Raw genomic sequence first — 21,880 nt, forward strand, 5'->3', positions numbered from 1 at the left:
TTATAGAACCCCTGGTATTGACTTTTCCATTGATTGTAAACCATCTATGGCCTGTATTCACAATGGAAATAGCCCTCTGTTCCTGATATTCACTCCTACATTTTCTTTAAACAAAACACACTAGAAACAAAGTGGTTAACCAGTATTACCTGCATAAATGTTATATGGGGTTTTCCTATATCCATTATGTGGATGTTTCCAATGATCGGTAAAGGTTTGGGTCCAGGTGGGAAATTTTTGTCATTTCCTTGTTTTTGGTTCCTAAATGTGTTCACCAAAAACAAGATGACAACGACAGAGAGGAGAACAGTGACCAGGTCCATGGTGAAATGGAGTTCTGCAAAAGATTAAAGTGAGATAGAAAGATAAGAGTTGGATTGAAAATTATATTGGTTCACAAAGATTATCTCATTACTGGAGAAAAATAAACAATAAATCTACTTATGACTTGTAAGAGTAACCACAAAAAAAAAAAAAAACTGACCACGGGGAGTCTATCTGCAAAATCTTCTGCATGATATGAAATATCCTATAGAAAACTTTCAAAAAAGGTATAAAGAGATAGATATGAAATTAATTGTAAACTGCATTATTGTCATAGGACTATACTTATGAAATTGAGGTACTTAGAGCATAAATTTGTTGATTTGTGTGCACCCACCAGCCAAGACAAGTTGTACCTTTCTTTCATCGAACCCTAATACTATCAGATTCACTTATTATAGTCTGAGACATGGGAGACATATTCATACCAATAAGCAGGCAGTCATCAAATGCCCTGAAAATGTTTAGCCTTCAGCCAGGTTTGTCTGATAGAATAGGTTAAGATCCCACCAAAAAAGGTAGCCTAGACATGGCTGGTGGGCACACATGACTTTGCCAATTTCTAAGTATATTCTATATAGCAGTAATGCAATCGAAATTTCATATGCTCTATATTTTCTAATATCTGGTTGCACACAGCGTGCTGCTGCACTGTTTTGGTAGCAAGTGTTAGGGGTCAAGTTCCCGCTTCTGCACAGGGGGAATCTCGAGCCACCTCCGCTGCGGTCTCCCATTCTTGTCCAGCCGCAGTGGAGTCTGCTCAGCAAAGACGTCGGTCCCAGCGTCTTGCTCATTCTCACTCTGTTCTGAGAGTTACTGCTGCTTCTCCAGTCTCTGCCATTAAAGTCAGTGCTGGTCAGCAGCGAGCGGACTTCTCTGGGACTAAGTCCTTGTCTGCACGTACTGAGCATGCCCAGGGTAAGATCTCCCATTGGAGATCGAGGGTCATGTGCTCAGGCTCTGCAGCACATTCCATTGGTCCTCTTGGCAGGCCCTGGAAGGGCAAAGGTGCTGTGGCCACTTCCTGTGCTGCAGCTATATAAACTGCGCATGACCGCACGGCCATGCGCTAGTATTGTCTTACAATTGCTAATGTGTGTATGTTGTGAGTGCAAGTCGTCCTTGGATACCCCTACCCTATTGAATGACTGTTCGCGGAAGGTGTATGGCTGCTACCTAGCGCCCGACTTATCCTACAGCACTAGTCACACATTATAGCGTCCAGTTGCTGTCACTGCCAGTACGGCGCCGTGCACTTCCTCTGTGCTTTCCTTACCCAAGCCTGGGTGGTCAGTGGCGTTTGTCAGTGCGGCACTGCATGCACTCTTGTGCCTTAATATTGCTCTTCAGTTTCCTTACACACCCAGTTGCGTTGTTGTGCCAGCAAGGGTCTAATCGGACTTCAATTCCTGTTGGGGTTGAGTTCGCTGACTACTTGCTCGCGCTATAGGTGCGGTACCGCGGTCCTGTGCCTTAACAGGATTGCTTCTTTCACGCTGGGTGAGGTTAACCCACGTGTGTATACTTTAGTGTACCGCCATATAGTCTGCTAATTGCTAGCAGCAGGTTTTCACCTGCACGGTGGACCCCGGACTGCGAACGCATCTATACCATCTGTCTTGGTGCGTTCCGCCAGTTCTAACAGAATACTAGCGCCAGGGTCTGGCTAGTAAAATGGCGGATGACCAGCGTTTACAGCGGTACATCCAGCAGCTGGAGGGAAGGTTGGCTGCTCTTGAGCGTTCAACCTCAGCTGTGGATGTTACTGCCGTTGCTGTTCAGGCTGCAAGTGTGGCTGCAGCTACCTTGTCCACTGCCGCCCCTGTACCGACGCTATCTTCCCTCCCGCTGCCAGAGAGATTTTCTGGTGACAGTAAGTCCTGTAGGGGTTTCGTGAGTCAGTGCTCAATACATCTCGAGCTTCTGGCCTCTCGTTTCCCTACAGAGCGGGCTAAGGTGGGCTTTATAATTTCCTTATTGTCGGACAGGGCGTTGCAGTGGGCTACGCCGCTGTGGGAGCGTGGCGATCATGTGGTGCAGAGTGCTCCTTTATTCCTGAGCACTCTGAAACAGGTCTTTCTAGGACCTCGTGCCACCCATGACACGGCGCTCCAACTGTTGGCACTGACTCAGGGCTCGTCCTTGGTCAGCCTTTTTGCCGTCCATTTCCGCACTCTAGCATCTGAGCTGGAGTGGTCGGATAAAGCCCTTATCCCTATATTTTGGAGGGGGCTGGCTGATCACGTTAAGGATGCTCTGGCCACTAGGGAGATTCCCGCCACACTGGAAGAGTTAATAACAGTATCTACTCGCATTGACCTCCGTTTTCACGAGCGGAGGTTAGAGCGAGCCCAGTGTAGGCAGAGGTTTCGGCTGGCTCCCACCTTCGCCAAACCTTTGGAATCTCCAGTCCAGGCTCCTGAGTTCCTGGAACCTAAGGTGGTGTCACGAGCGGGATCTAAGTCCCAGACCGCTCGCGCACTCCAGGGTTGCCATGTATGCCAACAGTCAGGACATCTTGCCACCAGATGTCATCAGCGGTCGAGGAAACGTCAGCGTCTAGTGGTAGTAGGTGGAGGTGCACTAGACACTGCAACATTTGCCTCCAAATTGTCCTTTAAGGGGACAATTACCTTTGGCTCATCCTCCCACTCGGTAGACCTCTGCGTGGATTCTGGGGCGGAGGGCAATTTTATGTCTTCTGCCTTCGCCCAACGTCACGCAATACCCCTGGTTATGCTATCTCAACCAGTAACGGTACGAGTGGTGAATGGGTCGACACTCCCCGCACAGATAACACATCAGACCATCCCTGTTACTCTGTCCATGTCGCCATCCCATCAGGAGATTATTTCTCTGCTCATCATTCCTGAGGGTATTGATGAGGTCCTGTTGGGGATACCTTGGCTACGGTACCACTCTCCTCACATCGAGTGGTCCTCAGGCAGGATTCTGGGATGGGGTGAATCATGTGGGGGTAGGTGTCACCGAGAATGCGTTCAGGTTGCTACTACTGAGGTACCCGCAGATCTATCCTCTCTCCCCAAGCAATATTGGTCTTACGCAGACGTGTTCTCCAAAAAGGCGGCGGAGACCCTTCCGCCCCATCGCCCCTATGACTGTCCTATCGATCTCTTGCCTGGTGCGGAGCCTCCCCGGGGTCGAGTTTATCCATTATCTCTCCCGGAGACGGAGGCCATGTCTCAGTACATTCAAGAGAATCTGGCAAGAGGGTTTATCAGGAAGTCAGTGTCACCTGCTGGGGCAGGGTTCTTCTTCGTGCAGAAGAAGAATGGGGAACTACGTCCATGCATAGACTACAGGGGTCTTAACGCTATCACCGTTAAGAACAAGTACCCTTTGCCGTTGATATCTGAGCTTTTCGATAGGCTTCGGGGAGCTAGAGTGTTTACTAAATTAGATCTGCGGGGTGCTTACAACCTGATTCGCATCCGTGAGGGGGACGAATGGAAAACGGCGTTTAACACCAGAGATGGGCACTATGAGTATCTGGTGATGCCCTTCGGGCTCTGTAATGCCCCTGCCGTTTTTCAAGACTTTGTCAATGACATCTTCCGGGATATGCTTTCCACCTCAGTTGTAGTCTATCTGGATGATATTCTCATCTTTTCTCCAGATATTGACTCCCACCGGAGAGATGTTGGCAGAGTCTTCGACCTCCTACGGGCAAACTCTCTTTACGCTAAGTTGGAGAAGTGTATGTTTGAGCAGGAGTCTTTGCCGTTCCTGGGCTATATCATCTCCGCCCAGGGATTGGCTATGGATCCTGCCAAACTACAGGCTGTGATGGACTGGCAAGAGCCCCATTCTCTTAAAGCGGTGCAGCGCTTTATGGGGTTCATTAACTATTACCGCCAGTTCATTCCCCACTTCTCAACTCTGGTAGCTCCCTTGGTAGCCCTCACCAAGAAGGGAGCGAATCCTAAATTGTAGTCGGAAGAGGTCTCCAAGGCCTTCACTTCTATTAAGTCCCATTTTGCTAGCGCTCCCATCTTACATCGTCCCGATGTGGATAAACCATTCCTAATGGAGGTGGATGCCTCATCCGTTGGTGCTGGAGCAGTCCTCTATCAGAAGGATGCTCAAGGTCGGAAGCATCCATGCTTCTTCTTCTCAAAGACCTTCACACCAGCGGAGAGAAATTACTCCATCGGGGATAGGGAGTTGCTAGCAATGAAGTTGTCCTTTTCGGAGTGGAGACATCTTCTGGAAGGTGCGCGGTTTCCCTTCCAGGTTTACACTGACCACAAAAATTTGGTCTACTTACAAACAGCCCAGCGGCTAAATTCTCGCCAAGCCAGATGGTCCTTTTTCTTTTCCCGGTTCCACTTTTCTTCTCATTTCCTCGCCGGGGAGAAGAATATTCGTGCTGATGCTCTCTCTCGCTCCCTTATGTCAACTGAAGAGGAGGAAGAGGAGCCTTGGCTTATTGTTTCTTCTGAGAGCCTGAGAACCGTAGCGCCGGTTTCGCTTGAGTCTGTGCCTCCGGGCAAGACTTTTGTGCCCATTAATTTGCGACTGGAGGTTCTCTCTTGGGCTCATTCGTCCAGAGTGGGTGGACACTTTGGGACAAAGAGGACATCTGAGCTACTGGCGAGGATGTACTGGTGGCCGCATATGGTCCGGGATGTCAGGGATTATATTCTGGCGTGTGTCTCCTGCGCCAAAAACAAATCTCCATGTCAAAGGCCAGCTGGGTTGCTCTATCCCTTGCCGGTGGCAGATAGGCCCTGGGAGATGGTCGGGATGGACTTTGTCGTGGGTTTGCCCAAGTCTCGCGGCTGTACCATCATTTGGGTCATCACCGATCATTTCTCGAAAATGGTGCATTTGGTGCCGCTACCACGGTTACCTTCTGCACGGGCCTTGGCTGCGTTGTTCATTAAGCACATCTTCCGCCTACATGGTATGCCTGACAAAATTGTCAGTGACCGGGGTCCCCAGTTTGCGTCTCGGTTCTGGAGAGAGCTGTGTCGTCTTCTCAGTATTGAGTTGAATCTCTCTTCCGCTTATCATCCCGAGACGAATGGGTTGGTAGAGAGGGCCAACCAGATCTTGGTCACATACCTGCGACATTTTGTTTCAGCCAGGCAGGATGACTGGGCATCCTTGCTATCATGGGCAGAGTTTGCGCTGAACAATGCTGTAACCGACTCCACTGGACAAACCCCATTCCTCCTCAACTATGGTCAGCATCCACGGGTAACTGTGCCTATGCCCGTGTCTTCCGCAGACTCCAGGGTGGCAGACTGGGCTGTGGAGGCACGGGATATTTGGGACCACACTCAGGATGCCATTCGAGCCTCTAAGGAGAGGATGAGGTCCTCCGCCGATGCACATCGGCGCCCCGCTCCGACCTTTGCTCCTGGCGACTTGGTGTAGCTCTCCGCCCGTAACATCAGGCTGCGAGTTGAGTCCACTAAATTTGCTCCTCGCTACTTGGGTCCCTTCAAGGTCCTCGAACAGGTTAATCCTGTGGTCTACCGTCTGGCTCTTCCTCCACGCCTTGGTATCACCGACACCTTTCATGTGTCCCTCCTTAAGCCCGTATACATGTCCCGGTTTTCTGAGTCATCTGCCGGGACATCGGGTTCGTCTACGGACGATTTCGAGGTGAACGCTATCTTGGGGTGCAAGGTGTTACGCGGCAAAAAATTTTTTTGGGTGGACTGGAAGGGTTACGGCCCTGAGGATAGGTCCTGGGAGCCTGCTGAGCACATTCGGGCTCCGCAGCTCATTGCTGCCTTCGAGCGTAGCGAGGCCCAAGGAGAAGGGGGGCCCTAGGAGGGGGGGTAATGTTAGGGGTCGAGTTCCCGCTTCTGCACAGGGGGAATCTCGAGCCACCTCCGCTGCGGTCTCCCATTCTTATCCAGCCGCAGTGGAGTCTGCTCAGCAAGGACGTCGGTCCCAGCGTCTTGCTCATTCTCACTCTGTTCTGAGAGTTACTGCTGCTTCTCCAGTCTCTGCCATTAAAGTCAGTGCTGGTCAGCAGCGAGCGGACTTCTCTGGGACTAAGTCCTTGTCTGCACGTACTGAGCATGCCCAGGGTAAGATCTCCCGTTGGAGATCGAGGGTCATGTGCTCAGGCTCTGCAGCACATTCCATTGGTCCTCTTGGCAGGTCTTGGAAGGGCAAAGGTGCTGTGGCCACTTCCTGTGCTGCAGCTATATAAACTGCGCATGACCGCACGGCCATGCGCTAGTATTGTCTTACAATTGCTAATGTGTGTATGTTGTGAGTGCAAGTCGTCCTTGGATACCCCTACCCTATTGAATGACTGTTCGCGGAAGGTGTATGGCTGCTACCTAGCGCCCGACTTATCCTACAGCACTAGTTACACATTATAGAGTCCAGTTGCTGTGACCGCCAGTACGGCGCTGTGCACTTCCTCTGTGCTTTCCTTACCCAAGCCTGGGTGGTTAGTGGCGTTTGTCAGTGCGGCACTGCATGCACTCTTGTGCCTTAATATTGCTCTTCAGTTTCCTTACACACCCAGTTGCGGTGTTGTGCCAGCAAGGGTCTAATCGGACTTCAATTCCTGTTGGGGTTGAGTTCGCTGACTACTTGCTCGCGCTTTAGGTGCGGTACCGCGGTCCTGTGCCTTAACAGGATTGCTTCTTTCACGCTGGGTGAGGTTAACCCACGCGTGTATACTTTAGTGTACCGCCATATAGTCTGCTAATTGCTAGCAGCAGGTTTTCACCTGCACGGTGGACCCCGGACTGCGAACGCATCTATACCATCTGTCTTGGTGCGTTCCGCCAGTCCTAACAGCAAGCTATAATAGATAGATTGTCATGTAGACTATGCTTATAAAATTGAGGTACTTAGAACACAAATTTAATTTGTGAGTGCACACCAGACATGACAAGGAATACCTTTCTTTCAAGGAACCCTAATTCTATCAGACTTACCTCTTATAGGCTGAGGCATGGGGAGGAAAATGGTCAGCTTTTGACCAGGGATAGGTAATTCTGATAGAAAAAGATAGGGTCTCAAAAACGAAACATGTCCAAAAACAGAAAAAATACGGGACGGCACCGACTGAGATTGAAGAGATTCTTCTGAGATCTAGACTTAGGTGTCACTCAGTACTAAATTATTAGACAGCCGTACATTACAAATCCAGGTGCTCTTTCTAAAAATAATAAGTAAGTCCAATCCATATGCATCAACAAAGAAGGAAGGCACTCACCGGTCCAAGACTAATCACTTTCTCAATCTTCAAGTAAAATTCATGGTCGGGGGAGTGAACATAGGAGTTTAGTGTGAGCAGGGATAGACGACGGCCGTTTCGCGCTGTGCTCACGCTTCCACGGGTCAGTGAACCAATGGAAGCACAAGCACAGCGCGAAACAGCCGTCATCTATCCCTGCTCACACTAAACTCCCATGTTCACTCCCCGGCCATGAAATTTACTTGAAGATGGAATAAAGTGTTTAGTCTTGGACCGGTGAGTGCCTTCCTTCTTTGTTGATGCATCTCAATAAAGAAAGTTCACCGTATAATGGTTGGTGAGTACATACAAATTGGCCAATTTATGTGCTAAGTATCTTCATTTTATAAGTATATTCTATATAAAATGCCCAATTAACTGAAATAAGGGTCTGATGTTGGTGCCCCCCTGAACCAGGCCGCAATCGTCAAGGGTTGTACAGTGCCTGTAGTGCATAGACAGAAAGGATGTCGAGGGAACAGAGGACAGGTGAGAATAATTTTTATTCTTTTATGTGTATGTGAGGAACGGCATAAGAGGGAATACTACTATAATATGGAGACCTGGATGAGGACTGTACTACAAGATGAGGATGGGCATATTATTACAAGAAGAAGACCAGGATGGGTCATTATTACAAGATGAGGAGCAGGATGGGGACATTACTACAAGAAGGGAATAAGGTTGGGGACATTACTACAAGAAGTGGACCAGGATAGAGTTTCTACAAGATGGGGACCACGATGGGGGACATTACTTCAAGATGTTTGCCAGAATGAGTATATGGTATTTGATGTTAATTGTATGACAATATTACTGTATGTGGCCAATTAGGGGAAACAAAATTGTAAAAAATGTAAAAACAAAATTGAAAATAAAAGCATGAAAAAATATTTTGTCACTAAAAATGCTTTTAACTAAAGTGAACAAAAAAGGTGCATGTAACCATAACCCATATGATGAATGCCATTTCAAACTATAAAATAAACACGCAAAAATGTACAAAAAAATGATCAGAATGTGTATAGAAAAAAAAATAGTTTAGCTAAAAATGTCACTTTATCCTGCAAAGAATGCAGTTTTTTTTCTATGTGCGGCCCATATACCCAGATAAATTTGAGACCCCTGATCTAGACTGAGCACAGTTGTATCCACTTCTTTGCTAAGAGCAGGACGAGCAATGGACAGGGTGTAAAACATGTGAGTGCAAATAGCGGTGTCATTCACTAACAGTAATGTATCGGCTTGAAAAAAGTGAAGAATTGAAACTCAAGGATTGTATTCATCAGGTATTTTGACCAATTTATTGGCATCGATATGCAACAAATTTTTATCCCTGGTCGTCGCAATGAAGCCTCAAGGAAAACATTTTAAAAATTCCATTATTGCCAAATTCTACATGCAAGAGGTAAGAAATCATGAAAAGTGTAGGACAATGTTGAGAATGTGTCGTCTTACCTGTCCTGTCGTGAGCAGTGCACAGTCTTCTCTCTTCTGCCTTCTGCACTCAGAAAACTTTTATATCAGTGTTGAACTTTAAAACAACTCCACCCCGTACATAATCCATAGGGCGCTGTGAGAAGATGAGTCAGCAGTTTTCATTAACCTGTCTACATTTCAAATACACCGGAGTTCCCTGCATAACATATTAAAGGGAACCTGTCAGTGCGTTTTTATATATTGAAGTATTGGTGTGGCTAAATACCTTATTGTCCCACAATAATAATGATACCTTTTCTTGTAGAGCTTTGATGTAACAGTCAAGAGAAATCTTGTTTAGAAGAAATATGCAAATCAAGAACGAAGTGCATCGAGGACGTGTGACTACAATTTGACTACTTCAAGTGCACTGACACGCCCCCAGAGCACTTCCTGTCTGATTTTCACATGTCTTCTATACTTGATTTCTCATGACTGGCACATCGGATCTCTATAAAAAAGGTATCATTGTTATTGTGGGACAAATTCCAATAGAATCGGAACACTAATTTCATTTGTTTAAATGATAGCCAGGTACCCTTTTTATGCCGATAATAAAGGTTTCCAACATTATTAAATTAACGGAAAAGCAAATGAATGTGTCATAGGAGATCCTTACAGTTATCACTGATGTCAAATTTATTATACCATTATGACATTTTACGAATTTGAGTTTTTGCAGAACTTTTAATGATCTTTCCATTAATTTGCCATAGTTAGTCCTCCTCACACTTCTCTGAAGGAGAAAGAACTTGCTTCACCCCATGACTTGTTGCTCGTTAAGTTATCTAGTCAGTCGACAATCTTCTCTCTCTTTCCAGGATTCCTGCTGATCTCTCACTTTTACACCTCATAAAAAAGCAAAATCCAGCACAAACAACACGTGACACAAAAAAAAGTAGAAATAAATTCTATAGTGACAAGTAATAATACTTCAGAAAACGAGCTGATTTTGTCGCTTGGTGACTTTCACGGCATTTATTGATTATTATCCTCTTAGCATTTTTTTCGGGTTTATTCTTCATCTTCACATTTCAAAAGCCAGAACATTCTATTATTCCATCAACTTAGCAATATGAGGGCTTTATACCATCATTTTAATAGAGGGAGTCGAAGTAGCCCTTGTGCACGAGGAAGCCCAAAATCCCCACTGCCACATAAGAAGACACCAGAATGAAGAATGACGCACACTAGGTGCGAGCTATCGGGTAGATTTTGCGTTGACTCAGATGTTGCATAACTTTATTAATCCCCTCTCATAGTAGCAACATATTGGCTGCCTCTATATTATATGGCCATTGACTGTATTCAGGTATATTGATAACAAAATAGCTTTTACGGTAATAAAATATCATATTTTCACTTACTCAGAGTGTTCCTTTAAGACTACAAGTTTTGTGTTTCAAGCAGAGAAAAACTCATTTCACCTTTTTTATGTTTATATCCTGCTTATCTACTATGTTCTTTGGCAACTCTCCAATTTGGCCCTTCCTGCACATACTGTAGTTGCACAATATGGTTGTTCCATGAGCAAAGTACATCTTAAATAATACGTCTTGGAATAATAAGTTCCACAATTGGATGCATTGAAAAATAAATGTTCCTGTGCTGAAATAATCTTTTAAATGTGACGCTGCTATGCAATGTTATTTTCTGAAAGCATGAGTTTATCATAATTCAGTATACAGACAACACAGCAGGGGCTTACAGCAGATATAACACATTTTCCTGCCTGTTTTATCACAGGAGCGAGTGTTTCTGCAACGTCACTAGTCCTGTCAGCTCATCATAAATCAAATCAGTGGTGTAGTAGCTTAAATGGACACTGGCTTTATAAAAAATTAAGAACCTTTTTTTATCACAACAATACTGCTAGATGTTGAAGAAAATTAATTACCATTTATGTACCTGGCAAACAGTATAGCAATCTAGTTAAGGTTTTTGGTCAGGGAGATAATAGTATTGAAAAAAACAAAAATGTGAAATTGAAAATATTTTACACACATTTAACTTTTTGCATGCCTGCTTGACTATTCCGATTTGGCAACCATACATTCCCTCAAGGTAACATGCAGCATAATTTGATGGAGAAGGAAAAGAATAAGTAGGAGGATGATGCGCAGCAGTAGGTGTGCAAGAATTGTGACTAGGGTTGAGCGAAACGGGTCGAACATTTTCAAAAGTCGCCGACTTTTGGCTAAGTCGGGGTTTCATGAAACCCGATCCGACCCCTGTGCGGGGTCGGCCATGCGGTACGCGACTTTCGCGCCAAAGTCGCGTTTCAATGACGCGAAAAGCGCCATTTCTCAGCCAATGAAGGTAAACGCAGAGTGTGGGCAGCATGATGACATAGGTCCTGGTCCCCACCATCTTAGAGAAGGGCATTGCAGTGATTGGCTTGCTGTCTGCGACGTCACAGGGGCTATAAAGAGGCGTTCCCGCCGACCGCCATCTTACTGCTGCTGATCTGAGCTTAGGGAGAGGTTGCTGCCGCTTTGTCAGAAGCAGGGATAGCGTTAGGCAGGGTCCATTAACCACAAAACCGCTTGTGCTGCAGCGATTTGCACTGTCCAACACCACCCTCGGTGTGCAGGGACAGTGGAAGTTTTTTTTTTTTTTTTTCCCCCTCAGCGCTGTAGCTCATTGGGCTGCCCTAGAAGGCTCCCTGATAGCTGCATTGCTGTGTGTACGCCGCTGTGCAAACCAACTGCTTTTTTCAAAGCACAAATCCTGTTGTTCCTTCATTTCTGCACAGCTATCTTTTTTGTTTGTCCACACTTTTTATTTGATTTGTGCATCAGTCCACTCCTTATTGCTGCCTGCCATACCTGGCTGAGATTACTGCAGGCAGGGAGATAGTAGCTGCCTGCCATACCTGGCTGAGATTACTGCAGGCAGGGAGATAGTAATTGTAGGACATTCCCTGTTTTTTTTTTTTTTTTTTGGTGGGAGATTAAGATTGGCAATTTGGCATTTCTGCTAGAGTGCCATCCCTGTGTGTGCCATCTCTCTCACATAGTGGGCCATAGAAAGCCTTTTCATTTTTCTGTATTTTTTTTTGTGGGGTGTATAAATTCTCCCTGATAAAAATACAGTGGGAGATTAATATTGGCCTTTGGGCTTGTGTGCCAGTCCTGAGTGTGCCATCTCTCTCACAAATAGTGGGCCATAGAAAGCCTATTTAATTTTTTTTTGGGTTTTATAAATTCTCCCTGAAAAAAAGGGAGATTAATATTGGCCTCTGGGCTTGTGTGCCAGTCCTGAGCGTGCCATCTGTGCCAGCCCTGGGTGTGCCATCTCTCTCACAAATAGTGGGCCATAGAAAGCCTATTTAATTTTTTTTTTGGTTTTATAAATTCTCCCTGAAAAAAAGGGAGATTAATATTGGCCTCTGGGCTTGTGTGCCAGTTGTGAGCGTGCCATCTGTGCCAGTCCTGAGCGTGCCATCTCTCTCACAAATAGTGGGCCATAGAAAGCCTATTTAATTTTTTTTTTTGTTTTATAAATTTTCCCTGAAAAAAGGGAGATTAATATTGGCCTCTGGGCTTGTGTGCCAGTTGTGAGCGTGCCATCTGTGCCAGTCCTGAGCGTGCCATCTCTCTCACAAATAGTGGGCCATAGAAAGCCTATTTAAATATTTTTTTGGTTTTATAAATTCTCCCAGAAAAAAAGGGAGATTAATATTGGCCTCTGGGCTTCTGTGCCAGTCCTGAGCGTGCCATCTGTGCCAGTCCTGAGCGTCCCATCTCTCTCACAAATAGTGGGCCATAGAAAGCCTATTTTTTTTTTTTTTTGGGTTTTAGAAATTCTCCCTGAAAAAAAAAGGGAGATTAATATTGCCCTTTGGGCTTGTGTGCCAGTACTAAGCGTGCCATCTCTCTCTCTCTCTCAGTCAGTGGGCCATAGAACGCCTATTTTTGGTTTTATTTGTTTTCTAAATTCTCCCTGAAAAAATCATTTTATTTTATTTGGTTTCTAAATTCTTCCTGATAAAATCATATTTTTTTTATTATTTTTTTTTCTAAAGTCTCCCTGAAAAAAACAAAACAAAAAAAAAAACAAACAAAAAAAACAGTGGGGGATTAATATTGGCCTTTCTGCTTGTGTGCCAGTCTTGACTCCTGTGTGCGTCATCTCTCACTTAGTGGGCCATAGAACGCCTATTTTTTGTTTTATTAGTTTTATAAATTCTCCCTGAAAAAATCATTTTATTTTATTTGGTTTCTAAATTCTTCCTGATAAAATCATATTTTTTTTATTATTTTTTTTTCTAAAGTCTCCCTGAAAAAAACAAAAAAAAAAACAAACAAAAAAAACAGTGGGGGATTAATATTGGCCTTTCTGCTTGTGTGCCAGTCTTGACTCCTGTGTGCGTCATCTCTCAGTCAGTGGGCCATAGAACGCCTATTTTTGGTTTTATTTGTTTTATAAATTCTCCCTGAAAAAATCATTTTATTTTATTTGGTTTCTAAATTCTTCCTGATAAAATCATATTTTTTTTATTATTTTTTTTTCTAAAGTCTCCCTGAAAAAAAAAAAAAAAAACAACCAAAAAAAAACAGTGGGAGATTAATATTGGCCTTTCTGCTTGTGTGCCAGTCTTGACTCCTGGGTGTGCCATCTCTCTCTCTCTCTCTCTCTCTCCAATTGTGGTCCATAGAAAGCCTATATTTTTTTTCCTTGATTTGGGTTCCAAAATCTACCAGAGAAAATAACTACATCAATCATTGGTAGAAAAATATTGGCCTCTGGGCTTGTGTGCCACTCCTGACTCCTCTGTGCGTCATCTCTCAGTCAGTGGGCCATAGAACGCCTATTTTTGTTTTTATTTGTTTTATAAATTCTCCCTGAAAAAATCATTTTATTTTATTTGGTTTCTAAATTCTTCCTGATAAAATCATATTTTTTTTATTATTTTTTTTTCTAAAGTCTCCCTGAAAAAAAAAAAAAAAAAAACAACCAAAAAAACAGTGGGAGATTAATATTGGCCTTTCTGCTTGTGTGCCAGTCTTGACTCCTGGGTGTGCCATCTCTCTCTCTCTCTCTCTCTCTCTCCAATTGTGGTCCATAGAAAGCCTATATTTTTTTTCCTTGATTTGGGTTCCAAAATCTACCAGAGAAAATAACTACATCAATCATTGCTAGAAAAATATTGGCCTCTGGGCTTGTGTGCCACTCCTGACTCCTGTGTGCGTCATCTCTCAGTCAGTGGGCCATAGAACGCCTATTTTTGTTTTTATTTGTTTTATAAATTCTCCCTGAAAAAATCATTTTATTTTATTTGGTTTCTAAATTCTTCCTGATAAAATCATATTTTTTTTATTATTTTTTTTTCTAAAGTCTCCCTGAAAAAAAAAAAAAAAAAACAACCAAAAAAAACAGTGGGAGATTAATATTGGCCTTTCTGCTTGTGCGCCAGTCTTGACTCCTGGGTGTGCCATCTCTCTCTCTCTCTCTCTCTCTCTCTCCAGTTGTGGTCCATAGAAAGCCTATATTTTTTTTCCTTGATTTGGGTTCCAAAATCTACCAGAGAAAATAACTACATCAATCATTGCTAGAAAAATATTGGCCTCTGGGCTTGTGTGCCACTCCTGACTCCTGTGTGTGTCATATCTCAGTCAGTGGGCCATAGAACGCCTATTTTTGGTTTTATTTGTTTTATAAATTCTCCCTGAAAAAATCATTTTATTTTATTTGGTTTCTAAATTCTTCCTGATAAAATCATATTTTTTTTTTTTTTTTTTCTAAAGTCTCCCTGAAAAAAAAAAAAAAAAAACAACCAAAAAAAACAGTGGGAGATTAATATTGGCCTTTCTGCTTGTGTGCCAGTCTTGACTCCTGGGTGTGCCATCTCTCTCTCTCTCTCTCTCTCTCTCTCTCTCTCTCCAATTGTGGTCCATAGAAAGCCTATATTTTTTTTCCTTGATTTGGGTTCCAAAATCTACCAGAGAAAATAACTCCATCAATCATTGGTAGAAAAATATTGGCCTCTGGGCTTGTGTGCCACTCCTGATTCCTGTGTGCGTCATCTCTCACTCAGTGGCCCATAGAAAGCATATAGTTTGTTACATTTGTTTTCTAAATTCTCCCTGCAAAAATCTATTTTTTTTTTTGGGGGGGTTTCTAAAGTGTTCCTGAAAAAATAAAAAATAAAAAAAAAATAATAGTGTGACATTAATATTAACATTTGTGCTTCAGTGACAGTCCTGCGTGTGGGGCATCTCTCTAATTTGCAGCCACCAAAAACAGAGTGTGTAACATTGGGCCTGATTTTCGCTGTGGTCTCACCAACCTGTAAAGGGGTAGCTAAATCATACTGAAGTTATAGCTCACCGTGTAAGTTGTGTGACTGCAACAAATAACGTTAGTTTGGTTACGTTTTTAAAACAATGAGGAAGTCTAGTGGAAGAGGTCGTGGCCGGGGGCGTTCATTGTCAGCTGGTAATTAGGGTAGTGGTAGTGGTGGAGCATCAGGTGGTCGTGGGGAAAAAAATATTGCACCTAAGTCTGGAGCTGTGGAGCCAGGTTCGTCGTCCGGCTACACAAGGCCTCGAACGCTCCCTTTTCTGGGATTAGGAAAACCGCTTTTAAAGCCGGAGCAGCAAGAGCAAGTTTTGGCTTATCTTGCTGACTCAGCCTCTAGCTCTTTTGCCTCCTCTCGTGAAACTGGTAAAAGTAAAAGCAGCGCGTCGTTAGTGGATGTTCACGGTCAGGGACAAGTCACTTCCTTGTCCTCTTCAGCAAAAACAACAACAGAGAAGAATGCAGCAGGCGACACAACGGGTTACTCCATGGAGCTCTTTACACATACCGTCTCTGGCTTAGAAAGTGAAGCAGTTAACAGTCCATGCCCATTACAAGTTGAATCTGACATGGAGTGCACTGATGCACAGCCACAGCCAGACTACTATGCTGGTCCTTTGACTCAGACCACAACATTGCCCTCGCAGGGTGCTGATCAAGAATCAGACCCTGATGAGACTATGTTGCCCCATCACGAACGCTATACCACCGAACGACACGGTGACACAGACGAAGTTGCGCAGGAGGTACAAGAAGAGTTATTAGATGACCCAGTTCTTGACCCCGATTGGCAGCCATTGGGGGAACAGGGTGCAGGCGGCAGCAGTTCTGAAGCAGAGGAGGAGGAGGGGCCGCAGCAGGCATCAACATCGCCACAGGTTCCATCTGCCGGGCCCGTATCTTGCCCAAAACGCATGGCAAAGCCAAAACCTGGTGGAGGACAGCGTGCCCATCCGGTTAAAGCTCAGTCTGCAATGCCTGAAAAGGTATCCGATGCTAGAAAGAGTGCAGTCTGGCATTTTTTTAAACAACATCCAATTGATCAGCGCAAAGTCATCTGTCAAAAATGTTCTACTTCCTTAAGCAGAGGTCAGAATCTGAAAAGTCTCAATACTAGTTGCATGCATAGACATTTAACCACCATGCATTTGAAAGCTTGGACTAACTACCAAACGTCCCTTAAGGTTGTTGCACCCTCGGCCAATGAAGCTAGTCATCAACGCAACATCCCTTCCGGCAGTGTAGGACCACCATTTAGCGCACCACCTGCTGTATCTGTGCAGGTATCTTTGCCAGGCCAAAGCAGTCAGGGTCAGGGAATCACCAGTTTCGTAGTAGGAAACACTGCATCTAGGGCACCGGCGGCAACAATACCATCTCCCACCGTCTCTCAGTCTGCCATGTCCACCGGCACCCCCGCTAGTTCCACGATCTCCAGCTCTCCAGTCCAGCTCACCCTACATGAGACTATGGTTAGAAAAAGGAAATACTTAGCCTCGCATCCGCGTACACAGGGTTTGAACGCCCACATAGCTAGACTAATCTCGTTAGAGATGATGCCCTACCGGTTAGTTGAAAGCGAAGCTTTCAAAGACCTGATGGACTACGCTGTACCACGCTACGAGCTACCCAGTCGACACTTTTTTTCCAGAAAAGCCATCCCAGCCCTCCACCAGCATGTTAAAGAGCGCATCATCCATGCACTGAGGCAATCTGTGAGCACAAAGGTGCACCTGACAACCGATGCATGGACCAGTAGTCATGGCCAGGGACGTTACGTGTCCATCACGGCACACTGGGTAAATGTGGTGGATTCAGGGTCCACAGGGGACAGCAAGTTTGGGACAGTTCTGCCTAGGCCACGGTCTAGTAAACAGTTGTCTGTAGCCGTTCGCACCCCCTCCTCCTCCTCCTCCTCCTCGTCCTCCTGCAGAAGCAAGAGCTCGTCCACAGACCGCAGTCGCACAAACACTCCATCCGCACCTGCCACTGTTGCACACCAGGTCTCCCATTATGGGGCAGCTACTGGCAAACGTTAGCAGGCTGTATTGGCTATGAAGTGTTTGGGCGACAATAGACACACCGCGGAAGTTCTGTCCGAGTTCTTGCAGCAAGAAACGCAGTCGTGGCTGGGCACTGTAGATCTTGAGGCAGGCAAGGTAGTGAGTGATAACGGAAGGAATTTCATGGCTGCCATCTCCCTTTCCCAACTGAAACACATTCCTTGCCTGGCTCACACTTTAAACCTGGTGGTGCAGTGCTTCCTGAAAAGTTATCCGGGGTTATCCGACCTGCTCCTCAAAGTGCGTGGACTTTGCGCACATATCCGCCGTTCGCCTGTACACTCCAGCCGTATGCAGACCTATCAGCGTTCTTTGAACCTTCCCCAGCATCGCCTAATCATAGACGTTGCAACAAGGTGGAACTCAACACTGCACATGCTTCAGAGACTGTGCGAACAGAGGCGGGCTGTTATGTTTTTGTGGGAGGATACACATACACGGGCAGGCAGTAGGATGGCAGACATGGAGTTGTCAGGTGTGCAGTGGTCGAAGATTCAAGACATGTGTCAAGTCCTTCAGTGTTTTGAGGAATGCACACGGCTGGTTAGTGCAGACAACGCCATAATAAGCATGAGCATCCCCCTAATGCGTCTGCTGATGCAAAGTTTGACGCACATAAAGGATCAGGCGTCTGCACCAGAGGAAGAGGAAAGCCTTGATGACAGTCAGCGATTGTCTGATCAGGGCAGTGTACATGACGAGGTACCGGGCGAAGAGGAGGTGGAGGATGAGGAGGATGATGGGGATGAGTATATTTTTAATGAGGAAGCTTTCCCGGGGGCACGGGAAATTGGTGGCGTGGCAAGGCCGGGTTCTGGTTTTTTGAGGGACACAAGTGACGTAGATTTGCCTGCAACTGCCCCTCAACCAAGCACAACCGCAGATTTGACAACGGGAACTTTGGCCCACATGGCGGATTATGCCTTGCGTATCCTCAAAAGGGACACACGCATTACAAAAATGATGAACGATGACGATTACTGCTTGGCCTGCCTCCTTGATCCTCGCTATAAAGGCAAATTGCAAAATATTATGCCACATGAGAACTTGGAACTAATATTAGCAACAAAACAATCAACTCTTGTTGACCGTTTGCTTCTGGCATTCCCTGCACACAGCGCCCGTGATCATTCTCACACGAGCTCCAGGGGCCAGCAGACCAGAGGTGTTAGAGGGGCAGAAATCAGAAGTGGCGTTGGCCAGGGGGGTTTTCTGACCAGGTTGTGGAGTGATTTTTCTATGACCGCAGACAGGACAGGTACTGCAGCATCAATTCAAAGTGACAGGAGACAACATTTGTCCAGTATGGTTACAAACTATTTTTCATCCCTTATCGACGTTCTCCCTCAACCGTCATTTCCATTTGATTACTGGGCATCCAAATTAGACACCTGGCCAGAATTGGCAGAATATGCATTGCAGGAGCTTGCTTGCCCGGCAGCTAGTGTCCTATCAGAAAGAGTATTCAGTGCTGCAGGTTCAATACTAACAGAAAAAAGGACTCGTCTGGCTACCCAAAATGTAGATGATCTAACCTTCATTAAAATGAACCACAACTGGATTTCAAAATCTTTTGCCCCACCCTGCCCGGCTGACACCTAGCTTTCCTATGAAAAGGTCTTGCCTGTGGACTATTCTGAATGACTTTTCCAATCTCGTAATTTTCTTCACCTGATTGTCCAGCATACGACATGTTTCCACCTCACGAAATGGCCAAACTCCCCACACGGGGCCGTGCTATCGCCACTTTGCGCTTGGACCCTTGAGAGTGCTGTTTGTCTGAAGAGGTGGGTGTGGCCGCTTTTGGTCGACGGCACTGCCACTGGGTCCCTCATAGTACAATAAAGTGTCTCTGGCGGTGGTGGTGCGCACCCAACGTCAGATACACCGTTGTAATATGAGGGGCCCTGTGCCTGTACCGCCGGCCACAAGACAGTTCCCCCCCCAGCTCAAACAGTGCTCTACCACTAGCAAAATTATCTCTCACAGCTTCACCAATGTGTAGTCTAGGCGCTGACATCCTTCAATGCCTGGCACTGACAATACCATTGTTTTGACATTTTTGTTATGTTAGGCCTTCGAAGCCTGTCTGCGGTCCCTTCTTTCTACAACTACTACACTGACCAGGCCACTGCTGGCCGTGTTACCCTGGAACCAATTTAAAAGTGCCTACAGTCAGCCCAATTTTGTTATGTTAGGCCTTCGAAGACTGTCTGCCGTCACTCCTTCCACTAGACTTCCATTGACCATACACTGCTGCCCAAGTACCCCTGGAACCAATTTAAAAGTGCCTACAGCCAGCCCAATTTTGTTATGTTAGGCCTTGGAAGCCTGTCTGCGGTCACTCCTTCCACTAGACTTCCACTGACCAGACCACTGCTGCCCGTGTACCCCTGGAACCAATTTAAAAGTGCCTACAGCCAGCCCAAGTTTGTTATGTTAGGCCTTCGAAGCCTGTCTGCGGTCACTCCTTCCACTAGACTTCCACTGACCAGACCACTGCTGCCCGTGTACCCCTGGAACCAATTTAAAAGTGCCTACAGCCAGCCCAAGTTTGTTATGTTAGGCCTTGGAAGCCTGTCTGCGGTCACTCCTTCCACTAGACTTCCACTGACCAGACCACTGCTGCCCGTGTACCCCTGGAACCAATTTAAAAGTGCCTCCAGCCAGCCCAAGTTTGTTATGTTAGGCCTTCGAAGCCTGTCTGCGGTCACTCCTTCCATTAGACTTCCACAGACCAGACCACTGCTGCCCGTGTACCCCTGGAACCAATTTAAAAGTGCCTACAGCCAGCCCAAGTTTGTTATGTTAGGCCTTGGAAGCCTGTCTGCGGTCACTCCTTCCACTAGACTTCCACAGACCAGACCACTGCTGCCCGTGTACCCCTGGAACCAATTTAAAAGTGCCTACAGCCAGCCCAAGTTTGTTATGTTAGGCCTTGGAAGCCTGTCTGCGGTCACTCCTTCCACTAGACTTCCACTGACCTGACCACCGCTGCCCGTGTACCCCTGGAACCAATTTAAAAGTGCCTACAGCCAGCCCAAGTTTGTTATGTTAGGCCTTCGAAGCCTGTCTGCGGTCACTCCTTCCACTAGACTTCCACTGACCAGACCACTGCTGCCCGTGTACCCCTGGAACCAATTTAAAAGTGCCTACAGCCAGCCCAAGTTTGTTATGTTAGGCCTTGGAAGCCTGTCTGCGGTCACTCCTTCCACTAGACTTCCACTGACCAGACCACTGCTGCCCGTGTACCCCTGGAACCAATTTAAAAGTGCCTCCAGCCAGCCCAAGTTTGTTATGTTAGGCCTTCGAAGCCTGTCTGCGGTCACTCCTTCCACTAGACTTCCACAGACCAGACCACTGCTGCCCGTGTACCCCTGGAACCAATTTAAAAGTGCCTACAGCCAGCCCAAGTTTGTTATGTTAGGCCTTCGAAGCCTGTCTACGGTCACTCCTTCCACTAGACTTCCACAGACCAGACCACTGCTGCCCGTGTACCCCTGGAACCAATTTAAAAGTGCCTACAGCCAGCCCAAGTTTGTTATGTTAGGCCTTGGAAGCCTGTCTGCGGTCACTCCTTCCACTAGACTTCCACAGACCAGACCACTGCTGCCCGTGTACCCCTGGAACCAATTTAAAAGTGCCTACAGCCAGCCCAAGTTTGTTATGTTAGGCCTTGGAAGCCTGTCTGCGGTCACTCCTTCCACTAGACTTCCACTGACCAGACCACTGCTGCCCGTGTACCCCTGGAACCAATTTAAAAGTGCCTACAGCCAGCCCAAGTTTGTTATGTTAGGCCTTCGAAGCTTGTCTGCGGCCCGTTCTTTCAACTACAACTACACTGACCAGGCCACTGATGGCCGTGTTCCCCTGGAACCAATTTTAACTTGCCTACAGCCAGCCCTATGTTATTATGTTAGGCCTTCGAAGCCTGTCTGCGTCCCGTTCTTTCAACTACAACTACACTGACCAGGCCACTGATGGCCGTGTTCCCCTGGAACCAATTTTAACTTGCCTACAGCCAGCCCAATGTTAGGCCTTTGATGCCTGTCTGCCGTCACTCCTTCCACTAGGCCTCCACTGACCTGTCTATTGCTGCCCGTGTACCCCTTGAACCAACCTAATAAAATATTTAAAAAATTAATTTGATTATAAAAAATAAGATCGTGTTGAGATCTCAAATGCAGACATTTTAACAATCAAAACAAACACACAACAAATATCTGGAACTGTACTACAAAGGTCCAACAGCTACAATTTCTTTCTCCTGCAAGAAGTTAACTGAAAGTTTTTTGGAGTTGTTAACACAGATATGGCATCCACCGAGTGTTGTCCTGTCGCGTCTCCTTTAAATTATTTCCAATAAGATGTTAAACTATTAATTTAATAAAATCAATAATTAAAAAAATAATTGAGTAAGTCAAAAGCACATTGCAAATAAACATTAATTACAAATCAAGAAGCATGGCGCGTC

General features: G+C 45.8%; 1 protein-coding gene across 2 annotated transcripts in view; it reads right to left on the reverse strand.

The window, feature by feature from the left end:
• LOC138638752 (cytochrome P450 2K4-like) overlaps positions 1-21,880 on the reverse strand; it is a 179,734-nt gene that overhangs the window by 21,530 nt on the left and 136,324 nt on the right. The window contains exons 1-2 of one of the 2 annotated variants that reach the window (XM_069728306.1): positions 9,020-9,323; positions 150-337 (exon numbers count right to left, since the gene is read on the reverse strand). In XM_069728306.1, coding sequence (XP_069584407.1) covers positions 150-323 — 174 coding nt within the window. In that variant the 5' untranslated portion in view covers positions 324-337; positions 9,020-9,323. Of the gene's footprint in view, positions 1-149; positions 338-9,019; positions 9,324-21,880 lie in introns of those variants that run through there. The other variant, XM_069728307.1, reaches the window with a different exon arrangement.

This window comes from Ranitomeya imitator, chromosome 5 (genome assembly GCF_032444005.1).
Source record: "Ranitomeya imitator isolate aRanImi1 chromosome 5, aRanImi1.pri, whole genome shotgun sequence".
NCBI lineage: Eukaryota > Metazoa > Chordata > Amphibia > Anura > Dendrobatidae > Ranitomeya > Ranitomeya imitator.